Raw genomic sequence first — 12,024 nt, 5'->3', positions numbered from 1 at the left:
GGGGCGAGTGGGAAGGGGTGGGGAGGCGGTTGCGTACAATCGCATCGCTAACCCCGTGTGTATTACTAAACACAAACCCATCCATCATCATTGATCTATGTGATAGAGACTACTGTCATGAACAACTCCCCAAAGCAAGTTAGCAAAAATCGGGACAAACTAAAATGAATGACAGCGAATGACCGAATGACAATTGACTTTGTACAGGGTTAATTATCATTCGCGAATGACAGCGAATGACAACGAATGACAACGAAGGACGGTGGTGAGTGGAGAGAGAATGATTAACGGAGTGGAGTAAATGCGGTTATTGGTTATCTGCGCAAAATTAATTTGAGGAAAATCGCATGTTACATGGTTGCAGGGTTTTGGTGTAATTTACGGATAGAAACCACAGGGAAAGTTTTTGTGTGAGAATGCGCTTGATTGCTGTGCTTTTGACATTTACCTCTGTAGATTTATATAGAAAGATGCCCACATTCCCTACGCCACTGTTACAGCCTAGTAGCTCCATAACTGGCGCAAATTTTCTCCTTTTCCAGTCCCTTTTGCACCCCCCCCCCTAAAAAAATCTCTTTTTTTCATAGAAATGTCCAATATAAGGACTCTTCCTGAAATTTTTAGCCGCTTCAAAAATTATAGTATTGTTAGTTTCTAACAATTAATATCGGAAAAAATGACGTTAAATTTACTTTTTAAATTCAGACTTATAATTTCGCTTACTATAAGGTGAGTTTGCATCTTGTCCGTACTTTACTAGATCTGTAAGCCACGCACTTCGCGTCCACTCGGTTTGCGTGGCTTTAATATACCCACGAAGTCTGAACTGTGATATCCGGTTGAAGCAAATGTCTGTGCTGTCATTCACTGTCATTCGTTTTAGTCAACGCAATTTTTAGAGTGTACAACATATTGTCATTTGTTATGTGTAACGCAATTGTCATTCGTTTTAGTAACACCCCAAAAATCTTACCCCTTTATGGGAAATACCACATATTTGATGTTTCTTCATAGCCTCTAGCTACAAGGCAGGTGATCCAACTGTCATAAAAGAGTTGCTTAATTAAATTAACTTAATTTAAGACTTGGCTCATTCTGAATATGACATCATCGAGCCAACTGAGATTCATCTTTTTGTCTCAGGCTTTTTTTTTTAATTACAGTTAAATTTACAGTAATGGAGATATGTGTTTTGCCAATGCTGAACCTAAATGTGGTGAACCTCAGGCGCGTAGCCAAGGGGGGGCGAAGGGGGCAGCCGCCCCCCCCCCTTGAGCATATTTTTTACAAAAAATTTTAAGGTTTTTATGATATCGCTAGTATTTTCAAAAGAGAAAATGCTAAGATGCAACTAACAAGGCATGGGAAGTGCCATTTCCGGCCATCTGGGAGGCATTTACAGCCAAAATTTTCTTGTACGCTTCGCGCCAACCATAGTGGCGCTACGCTTAGATAGTTTGCAATGCCGAATCTACAGTTTCGCCCCTCCCTTGGCAAATTCCTGGCTACGCACCTGGTGAACCTTTCAACATGAAGTAAAGATGGCATTGATTTAAGTTCACAAACTAATAATTATTAACTTGACTTGCAAATAAAACAATAACTATGAATTACGACTTGACTATAGTATACTTGTAATGCATTGATATGACTTGACTTGTGTTGTTGACTACTCGAATCAATGACTTGAACTCGAGTCAGATTCGGATCACATGTTTTTGTGTGACTTAACTTAACTTGCAAATAATGATTTATGAATTGTGACTTGACTACATATTTTACTTGCCATGAATTGACATGACTTGCCTTGACAACAATTTTACTGACCTGACTTGACTTGACAAACATTTGACTTGGTGAAAAACTGCCTACAATATGTATAAGTTGCGTAAACTATATATGATTGACCTCGACCGAAAAGTTGAGAAACAACATTACTTGTATACCTTTATTATTATTTTGTCATTATTTGTTCTTATTTCCAGATAAATTAGCTAAATAATTGATTGAAATATCTTCAATTTTTTTGGTTATTTTCTTATCTTGTCCGGTGTCAGTTCTATCTGAAAGTATTCCACGACTGGTAGTTAATTGCATGTTGATTCGAATCAATCAATTACTTGCATTCGAGTTTTATTGTTTTATTGTTTTAATTATGTTTTTGTTTGTTTTTTTTTTCTTTATCCTTTTTTTACCATTTTTTTTTTCGGCGTAACAACCCGAGAGCTTCGCGTAGGAGTTTCGAGATAGGGCCCTCTGTTCAAAATTGGACCTCGTTGGAATAAGGGCACTGTTAAGGGATTGTGTAACATGTATGTATTGTTTGTATTTTAGATCCCCCTGCAAGCAAGAACTCGCGAAGGAGCCTCCTTGGCTTATCAAAGCCGCAAGCTGACCGAAGTCAGTCTCTTAGATTCATATTTAACGTCCATGATTATGACTTGTCAATTGTCAACAACCCTGTAACTGGACGACATATATACATTAATCTTGGAGTGACTCGAACTCGTGACCTTATGATTGAAAGACACCGGCGTCAACCACTGAGCTTACACTCCTGAACATGTACGATGAAAGAATATGTACACGAAATGTGCAATGGAAGGCGGTAACGTTGACCAAGGTACAGAAAAGACATTCAAACATTCTGCTGTCAGAGGACGCGAAAGTTTGACCAATAGATATATTTAGATCTTTAGAAACAAAGAAAACTATATTTGACATAATCATACATATGATTTGTTTCTTTTAGAATTGGAAAATCTGAGGAGGTCGGTTCCATTGTTGCCTTTCAATTATCGGATGTATGGAACGCCGAAAGGGCAATGTATTATGTTATTTACTTCTATGCTGCTGTTATCATGTTGTTGTCCCCTTGATGCTGTTGTCTCATTTGATGCTGATGTCTTCTCCTTCAACGTTGTTGTCTACTCTGATGCTGTTGGCTCCTTTGAAATTGGCGGCGCTGTTCACTTTAATGAAGTCAAAATACGTATTCAAATTGTGAACAGCGCCGCCAGTTTCAAAGGAGACAACAACGTTGAAGGAGACAACAGCATCAATGGAGACAACAACACCAAAGAAGACAACATCATCAAAGGAGACAACAACCTTGTAGGATACAACAACATTAAATGAGACAACAACATCAAAGGAGGCAACAACATGATAACAAACAGTATAGAAGTAAACAACACAATACATTGCCCTGTCGGCGTTCCATAAGCTTCAGCCTGCCAGAGTGATTGCTGTGCTTTTGTCTAATATCTCGAACACTGTCAAATGTAAACAGAGCGCGACGAACGGTAACTTTAGTCTGGTATATATATATATATCATAGTCTTGAACCGTCGTGTGTACACAAACCTAAAATAGATGCAATATTTCTTCACACACCTAAGATTTAATAGTCTAACCTATACGCTTATATGATTCTGATAACTGCCTACTGACTCCCATGGTGTATGTATTTAGTTTTGGGTTCACGTGCTACATATCACGGACGCTGTTATCTGGAAGACTATAAGAGTAAAAAATACAACCACGACGCAGGAGAAGATTTCTGTTTCTTTATTTGGTAAGTATTTTATTATCCTCAATAACCATATAAAGAGACTAACCAGTGGATCAAGCTGTTTTTGTGTGTGTGTGTGTTCCGGCTCTTAATCTTGGGTGGGTGACTTTCATCAGTAAAAACAAACTACTATATAGGGCCTAGAGCTATAATTTGACAGTAAGAGACCCTTAACGGCAAAACTAACTTCAAAACGAGGGGGGGGGGGGGGTAATCGGTAGGCCTACTTTATTTTTATGACATAGGCCTAAATGAACCACGTCACGTGCATGACAAGTTTTTGAAAAGCCATGTTCAAATCCGTTAACTTCAGTTTAAATAGGACAGAATTTAGGCTGGGTGTGTGTGTGGGGGGGGGGGGGTGGTGGTGGTGGTGGACGTACTAATTTACTCCACATTTAGTGGGCCATTGTACGTACATATGTTATTGCTTAGGGCCTACTACAATGGGGTGGGGGAGGGGGAGTAAATGAGACCATTCTGTAGGAATGGTCACATATTTGTCCAGTCCATTAGTTTACTGTGGATACGTTGTACGTAAAACCGCGTTAACTTTCTTTAACTATAGAGAAGGCATGTAAGCAGTATTGATGAGTGGGCACAAGACCTGTAGGCAGGGTTCGATATTTTGGTGGCAACACATTTGGCTATGTCCTTCCAGGAACGGGGATGAAGGAGAGGGGATGAAGGAGAGGGATATAAGAGGAATTTCTGTTTGGGTAAGGGGGGATTATAGATGCACAGCCTGGTGCAATCATTCCCATAATTTCAACTGCAATTGTGTAGTACCCCTTTGAGTGCCTGTGTTTTATAATATGAGCCATTTGAAAGGAAGCCTGAAAAGGTTGAGGGAGGGGGTGGACAGGGGTGTAATTCTATCACTCTGATATTGGATATTTTGTTTTACCTTTTCACTGAAAATAAAAGTGAAAGTTCATTTGACTGAATTCTCGGTATAGTTTAAAGCACCGACATAGATGAGATCCTACCACTCCCGTCATTCCCCTTCCGCACCCAGTAACACCGTTAAATAAGTTCTTTGAATTTACAGTGATTCTCTGTAGAAAGTATATAACCACCACTTGAAGATGCCGGGCACTCTGAGCACTCTATCGGATGATTATGGTTACGTCATTCTGGTTGGAGCCGGAAGCTTCTTTGTCAACATGTGGCTGTCCCGAAATGTGATCAAGGCTCGGAAAGAATTCAAAGTTGAGGTATGGACACCATAAATATGGTAAAGTTGTTAACCCACATGGCGTAAACCAGCCCTTTCCGTTGATACTGTTAACTGTGTCATACAGTTAACAGTATCAACGGAAAGGGCAGTGGTTTACGCCATGATGGCAGATTGCTTTATCCTGAAATTTGAAATTTCATATTATTAACTTTATGAGTCAAGTTTAAAATTCTTAGATATAGGCTCAGTCGACAAACTTTCTATTTACATGTAATCATACAGGCGCGTCGATCCGTTTCCAGGATTTCGTGGGGCAAACACATACTGATGTAACTTGACGCAGTCATATTTTGTCGACCGGGTGCGTGTATAAATGCAATGATATACTCTTCTAAACGTTGTTTTAGTATCAATTTAATATGTACTGCTTTAGATAACTGAAACAGACCATTCAAATTATCGTATATATTGGTTTTCTTGACTGTCCTCTCGCAATTGTTGGAGGAACTGGGTTGGGGTAACATCATACTTTTGCCCCCTAGTATAAAATAGGTGGACCATCATCCCCTCCGCCCCCTAGAATCAACTAATAATATGAAGACAAAACAAGTGTTCAGGCGTCTCTTTGCTTACTCGCTCACAAGAAAGTGAATTATGCTCAAACTGCAAAATAGCATTTTTTGTATAGCACCCTCCTGTAATTTTCCCATTTCTCCCCGAATCGTAACCTAACTTTAACCATTCAAAATTGGCCCGAAATCTGACCTCACTATTTAGGTATATCATGGATATGCATCGAACTATTTCACATATATTGTATTGTTTTCTATTGTTCTATTGGTTAGTATCCGGCGATGTACTCTGATGACAGTAATGAATTTAACTGCGTACAAAGAGCACATCAAAACTTGTAAGTTTTAATGTAATATTCTTAATTAAATGAGAACTTTATTTGACAACGTTTATACATTTGCTTTTAGTTTGAATATCACGTTAAACTTTTCTGAACTAACCATACAATGAGTTCCTGGTGGGGCGCTATAATCCTTAATTTCCGTATCACATTTATTGTTTTACATTGTTATAGAAAATGCTTCCGAAGCAGTCAGAGAACAAAAGTAAAAGTTTTGTGGAAATAATTTCTTTTTAACAGCCTAGAAATGTATCCGGTGTTTCTGTCACAACTCTTTATCGGTGGAACAAATTTTCCGGTAAGTTGAAGATAAATATCGTCACCATCACTCAGGTCTTAACATTCCCTATAGGTTACATGTCGTTCTGTTCTCACTAATATATTGATGTAAAGGTAATTCTCTAATGACATCCAAACCTGTAGTGCGAGTACAACAGCATGAGTACGGGTACCAAGTAGGCTATACAAGTCCCTTTGTTATGATTACCTCTTTGAGTACAATCCTCATGAACAATAGCTAGTGCATAACCTTGCTCTAGTGTACAAGATTTTCAAAATACCCCGAGTACGCATACGAGTACGCGTGCGAGTACGAGTACGCATATGAGTACAAATCAATGAGAGCGAGTACATCGATTATACAGGTAGACGCATGAGTACCAGTATATGGTCTCACTACAAATCTAGTGTCGTCGAATAATTAACATTACTTTCCTTTACCTTCAGCGTCTTGCATCAGGGTTTGGTATAATCTACCTCGCTGGTCGAGTTGCGTATGCGAAAGGATACTACACGGGAGGTTAGTGTACCTTATCAGTACTTTAGAGAAATATTCCGGTGATTTGATGAAAGAAAGAAAACACTTAAGTAGGGTGTCCTTGTTTTGATTTATTGCAACAATCTTAGTCTGAGTTATACTCTATATCAGTGGCGGCGGAACCGGGGGGGGGGGGGGGGGCTTGGGGGCTCAGCCCCCCCAATGAAAAAGTTGAGGGGGCAAATGCATGATAAGCCCCCCCAATAATTACCAAGGCTCCGAAACGTGCATCTGCCCATTTTTCAATACATATACTTGTCGATCTGTCCGATGCACACGTATACTATATAGGTGTTATAATTTTAGTAAATGCTGGGGGGGGGACCCTCGGCCCGTCCACTGGCTATAGACCACATTGTCACCCCAACCGCGTCTTCACGCGCCACGAAAAGTGGAAGCAGTGAGTGTGAGTATACCGGTAAGCGCAACACAACTTCGTCTTAGGCCAATGACTTGCCTCATTTCAGCCAGTTCTCCAACTTCCCCCTACTACACTCAAAAACGTATTTGCGAGTATACACTACGAGTATAATAGCTTCTCTCTTAAAACACCATCGAATATACAAATTACAATGTTTTTACAAATTTTTACGTGCAATCTGAGAAATTGCAGGCTTGAGACCCATATTTTAGGGCTAAGTATTCGCAGCATAAAACACTCGGGGAGTGCCGTTTCCGGCCACCTGGGAGGTTTGAAAAACCCAAAATTTTCTTGTACGCTCCGCGCCAACCGATTGTGGCGCTCCGCTTAGATAGTCTCCACATATTAGCCCCCCCCCCCCTAATAATTTCCCCGTTCCGCCGCGCCTGCTCTATATAGGTTTTGGTTAAATTGCAGACTATATAACCGCAACAGACTGCTTTAAATTGTATCAACAGTTATTCTTTGCACGATACCTGATCATGAGTGCGCATGCGCAATCTTGGTGGGTGGGAATGAATATCTTCCGGTTTATTATACTTTATCTTTTATACCAAAACCCACGCCGATATTTAGTCTAATCTTATGAATATTCATCGCTTTCTTATTTCATCATCTTTACAGAGCCAAAGAATCGCTTTCGAGGTCGTTTCATGGCGATTGGTTTACTTGGACTGCTGGGACTGAATATTGCAACCGGTTTGCGCCAACTTGGTTTCTTTGCTACGTTTCCGGCCCGTGAGTGGGGCTTCCGGAACTGTTAATTCGTTCAGACAAATGCTTTGCTCCACGGTTATGGGCCAAGAGCCAGGTTGGGCCCAGGGGACAATATGCAACCGGGTCACCTTTTTGAAGTATTCATTTCCCCTTTAATATGCTACACGAAAAGGAAGACACATTATTCTTTATCCAGTATCCTCTGCCTGGTTCCGTAGTTGCTTCTTAGTCCCGGGCTGTTCCCATCGATCCCCTTCCCCCTCTTTCGTCTCACTCGACCTAGGACAACCAGTTTCGTTGATTGTAGAACAATTTAGACAGGATTTGATAACAAAGTACCATTACAATAAACTAAAGATTTCAAATTTCATTTCATATAAGGAAAAGCAACGATCGTTTTCAAATTTAAAAGTTTCCATATGTATGTCCTTTCATATTTTTATGATCATGTAAAGACAAACTTTATAACACCACAATCGACAATCTGAATGCTTAGTCTAATTTCCTTATTTATTTATTTGCTTTCTTAGGCAGAAATAATGTACACAAATGTCTTTTATAATATACCGTAGTTTATAACGATTATCTAGTACTGATATCAGTTCCAGCAATGTTTATTAATAATTTAAACGTACTTCAACTCCCTTGATGTCACTATGACGTCACTATGAGTACAAACTGGCAGCACAAAGCATATTGTTTGTTACTTGAACAATTCCAACTATCTCCAAATTTCTCGAAAATTATCTGTTACTTGCAAACTCACTAGCACTTATAATGATCTTTACGCCAAACGTACACTTTCATCTTAGATGTGTCTCGGTCTATCCTAATTTGCGTAGAGAAGTTGGGCGGGAGCTGTTATTATAATTAAGTGTCATTTAGTTTAGTGTTATGCTAATGACTCTTTAATTTAAATCTGGCAAGTAAAAACTTCATCAAAAAAATGAAATAGCGTTGCTGAGAAACACCTACATTGTACTTGAGAAAAATGAAGAAATGACGGCTCCTTTAATTCAATTCCGATATTTCAGAAAGCAGAACAAAAAACCCTGTCCCGCAGACAGCCTGTATGGATTATTCATCATGCATAATTGCTCCAACGCTGGGTATATTTTGAACACTGAATTATTTTCAATAAAAATACGGAATATACTATTCTGCTTTTGTTTTTGTTTCTCGTTGTTTGTTTTTTTTCGGTTCTCCTGTAAGATTTATCTGGTAACGGAAAGGGGGATAGAAAGAGGGAGAGATATCGAAATTTTGCGGGAAAATTACCTCCTGTTTCACAATGTTAGTAGACTATTATATAGTTTAGTTTAGTTTAGAACAAAAGGATCAGGATCCAAGTCCCCATCAAGGACCCTATAGGAGAGAAAAACTGAAGACACAACACTCAGACCCGATTACAATGCTTAAAGTGCTTGTCCAAAGCATTCTTAAACCCATTCACACTACTTGCAAGTACAACTTTCTCAGGCAAACCGTTCCACTCATTCACAACCCTATTAGAAAAAAAAGTTATGCCGAATATTTAATCCTACTTTGTCACTTCTGGAGTTTAAGACAATGACCTCTGGTACAACTACTATTAGCAAACATGAAAAAGTCAGTGAAGGATAAATTGACAAAACCATACACAATCTTGAAAACCTGAATCAAGTCACCACGTAACCTCCAAAGCTCTAGTGTGGTGAGATTCAGCAGCTGTAACCGCCTATAATAAGGAACACCCTTTAAGGAAATAATCATCCTAGTAGCCCTCCTGTGGACCTTCTCGAGTACTTCCTTATTCTTGGCAAAATATGGGTTCCATGCAATTTGACTAAGAACATGTTTCTCAGAGCATTGAATCAACTGTTGATTTCCTCCTTGACATGCTGATATTGAGTTACAGCACGAAACTGATGTTATTTCTGATACTCTGTTACTGAAACATAACATATCTACATGGCTATAGCATGCAAATGTTAACTGATATGTTTCCTAACATTGTGACACATATGGCGTTCCACAGTAGTCATAATAGTTCACTTTCTTGTCCGGCTTCAAAAGGAAACGTAACCCTTTTCCCTAATCTATCGTTTTCTCAAAATTGCGGGGTGTGAGAAAAATAGGGGGGTATATTGGGAAAGTGTGCGGTTGGAGGGTGGGGGAACAGTCCTGTTAGAGCTGTGTCTATATGCAGGACTCTCGGTTCATCCAGGATGGTAAGGAGTATACAACAGTGTACATAACGGTCTTTTTATACGGCTTCGGTTAGTACAGCCTGTAGAACACCTTCATGCAGTGGACTTCGGCATCATGTGTGGTGTGATAAGAACTGAATATAGTTTGCTTAAAATAAACATTACGTCATTATCTTGTTTGAATGATAGTATAGATGTGTCTAACAATGCTCGTTCCTTCATATGTATAATAGCCTACTATTTGTTTTACTTACGAACTATATTGGCTAGGATAAACGATGCGGTTTACCTTAGCATGTTATATAGAAAGGAAGCATTTAAGCATCAACTAATCAAGTACTTCTTACATACATACACACACATCTTACAGTTTACACAACGTTATCATCTGGTTTTAAAGTGAAGGCATCAGCAAAGCTTAAAGGCTAGCGGAAGTCTATTTAAACGAGAAGCCAGCTATGTGAAAAACAAATTAGTACAAGTTAGAAACAGATCTCTCCTGTTTTATCTTGTTCCAAAGTCTCATTTGCATCAGGACTGTGGCTATATGTAATATTCAGCTTCAGAGCTGAGGGACTAATTTGGCAGTTGCTAATTTAAAATACATGTCGAAATGTCTCAAAATTTTTAATTTTATGAACAAAGATCGACATTTCATCTGGGAAACGATTTATTATGAATTCGAGACGTAGTGTTGTCGATAAAGCGTTATACTTGTGCGTGTGTGTTTCTATCAGTGAACATGTGTGTGTGTACCTCCTACTGGTACCTCCCCCCCTTTAAACCTCACATAAATTATTTATTAGCACAAACTTGCATTGAGTGCTATAGTTAAATGGACCTATAATTTATAGTCTAAATATCACTCGCAATGTAACATATTTGACCTCTGAACCCTACATGATAGTCGGCTTCGAAAACCCCAATGTTGTACCCCTAGCTCCCTGCACCCATCCTTATAAAATCCTTGATTTGACTATGGCATTTTCATAAAGGTTCAGGCCCCTACGTAAGGCAGTCGGGGGAATTTGAACTCCCCACCCCCCCCCCCACCTTCACCACCTTTAAAAATTCTGTGCATGCCACTGTTTCTAAAATATACTAACTCAAACTCCAAATCAGTTGAAAATTATGAAATTTATAATTTGACCTTTTTTTCGGTTTTCCCACGTAGGCCTATATAGTTATCGTCTATTGTCGGGCAGTGACCATTGTCGTGGCTTTCCGAATATAGAAGTTCTGAAAGAGCGCCACACCATCTCTAAACGTGTAGAAATTATACTCGAAACAGGCAGGCCAGAGATTTTGTGTATATATAGTAAACTATGTTGTGAAATTCCGGGCAGTACCTATATTTGTCACTGTCAAATGTGCTCGGCGAATGCTAACTCTTTTGACATTCCGTGCTGAGAACGCGAGTTTGTTCTCAAGGCCCTGCTCCCCAAATCTGGGACGTGACCCATAGTTTCAAATTGAAAATGTTATTTTATTTTGATTTGTAATTTATCTGAGCAGTTTATCCATTTTTTTGTGCGAAAAATATAAGACATAGGCGGGATAACGTAGTCATTTCCTTTCCTCCCATTTCTCCACTTTTGCTCGCCTTACGCTCCTTCTTAGCATACATAGTTTGTTACAATGATGAAAAGTTGTAAACATTTGTTTTGATAAAAAAGATAAAAAGATCAATTTTAATTTTGTTATTTTGATTGAAATAAACAATGGTAAAAATGTGAAATAAATTTAAAAAGTCAAAAGGCTATAATTAACGCAAATTTTTGTTCTTGAGTACTGAAAATACACAGCTGCCTTTGTAGTATCTTTAAACCAAAATGCAAAGCTGTATTGAGGTTGGATGGATGATGCCATCGTAACAGGGTAAGAACCAATGTTATCCTCGTAAGATATCATGAAAAAGTTGTGTTTATTTGAGTCCAGCAGATTCTGTTGACCCTTTGATGAATTTTGACCTTCACAAAAATTAAATACATATTTACTTAAAACTGACACCTCGTAGGAAGAAGGAGACTTGTCAATGTTACATTTCCTTAGCTATGGTCACGTTCACATTTGAGCTAGATTATACGTCAAATGACACTGGCATTCATTAATTAATTAATTAACCCCAAATATCAAGGGGTTTGTCCAACACAGAATGGGTGACCTACAAGTTTCCGTTCTTGAGGTTTATAAGGTATAGGTATATAGTGCTG

The 12,024-nt window shown here is 38.9% G+C and overlaps 1 protein-coding gene across 2 annotated transcripts; it reads left to right on the top strand.

Annotated features, from left to right (window-relative positions):
- Positions 1-3,313: 3,313 nt before the first annotated feature.
- On the top strand, positions 3,314-8,781 carry LOC139962938 (glutathione S-transferase 3, mitochondrial-like). Of its 2 annotated transcripts, none has more exons than XM_071963355.1 (6): positions 3,314-3,577; positions 4,639-4,791; positions 5,600-5,664; positions 5,908-5,965; positions 6,394-6,466; positions 7,530-8,781. In XM_071963355.1, exons 2-6 carry the CDS (start codon positions 4,663-4,665, stop codon positions 7,667-7,669), a joined length of 465 nt encoding a protein of 154 aa, XP_071819456.1. In that variant the 5' UTR covers positions 3,314-3,577; positions 4,639-4,662; the 3' UTR covers positions 7,670-8,781. The 2 variants fall into 2 exon arrangements, with proteins under 2 accessions (XP_071819456.1, XP_071819455.1); XM_071963354.1 differs by having other exon boundaries at positions 3,316-3,577; positions 4,626-4,791.
- Positions 8,782-12,024: the final 3,243 nt, after the last annotated feature.

The sequence above is a fragment of the Apostichopus japonicus genome, chromosome 21 (genome assembly GCF_037975245.1).
Source record: "Apostichopus japonicus isolate 1M-3 chromosome 21, ASM3797524v1, whole genome shotgun sequence".
In the NCBI taxonomy this organism is placed as follows: domain Eukaryota; kingdom Metazoa; phylum Echinodermata; class Holothuroidea; order Aspidochirotida; family Stichopodidae; genus Apostichopus; species Apostichopus japonicus.
Note: the sequence above shows the minus strand (reverse complement) of the source record. Positions and strands in the feature narration are given on the sequence as shown.

What these genes read in the sequence shown, in the direction of transcription:
- LOC139962938 (XM_071963355.1), top strand. Translation starts at nt 4,663, where the DNA reads ATGCCGGGCACTCTGAGCACTCTATCGGATGATTATGGTTACGTCATT. An exon ending in GGAAAGAATTCAAAGTTGAG is followed by an intron (nt 4,792 to 5,599) that starts GTATGGACACCA and finishes TCTATTGGTTAG; the next exon opens with TATCCGGCGATGTACTCTGA. An exon ending in CAAAGAGCACATCAAAACTT is followed by an intron (nt 5,665 to 5,907) that starts GTAAGTTTTAAT and finishes TCTTTTTAACAG; the next exon opens with CCTAGAAATGTATCCGGTGT.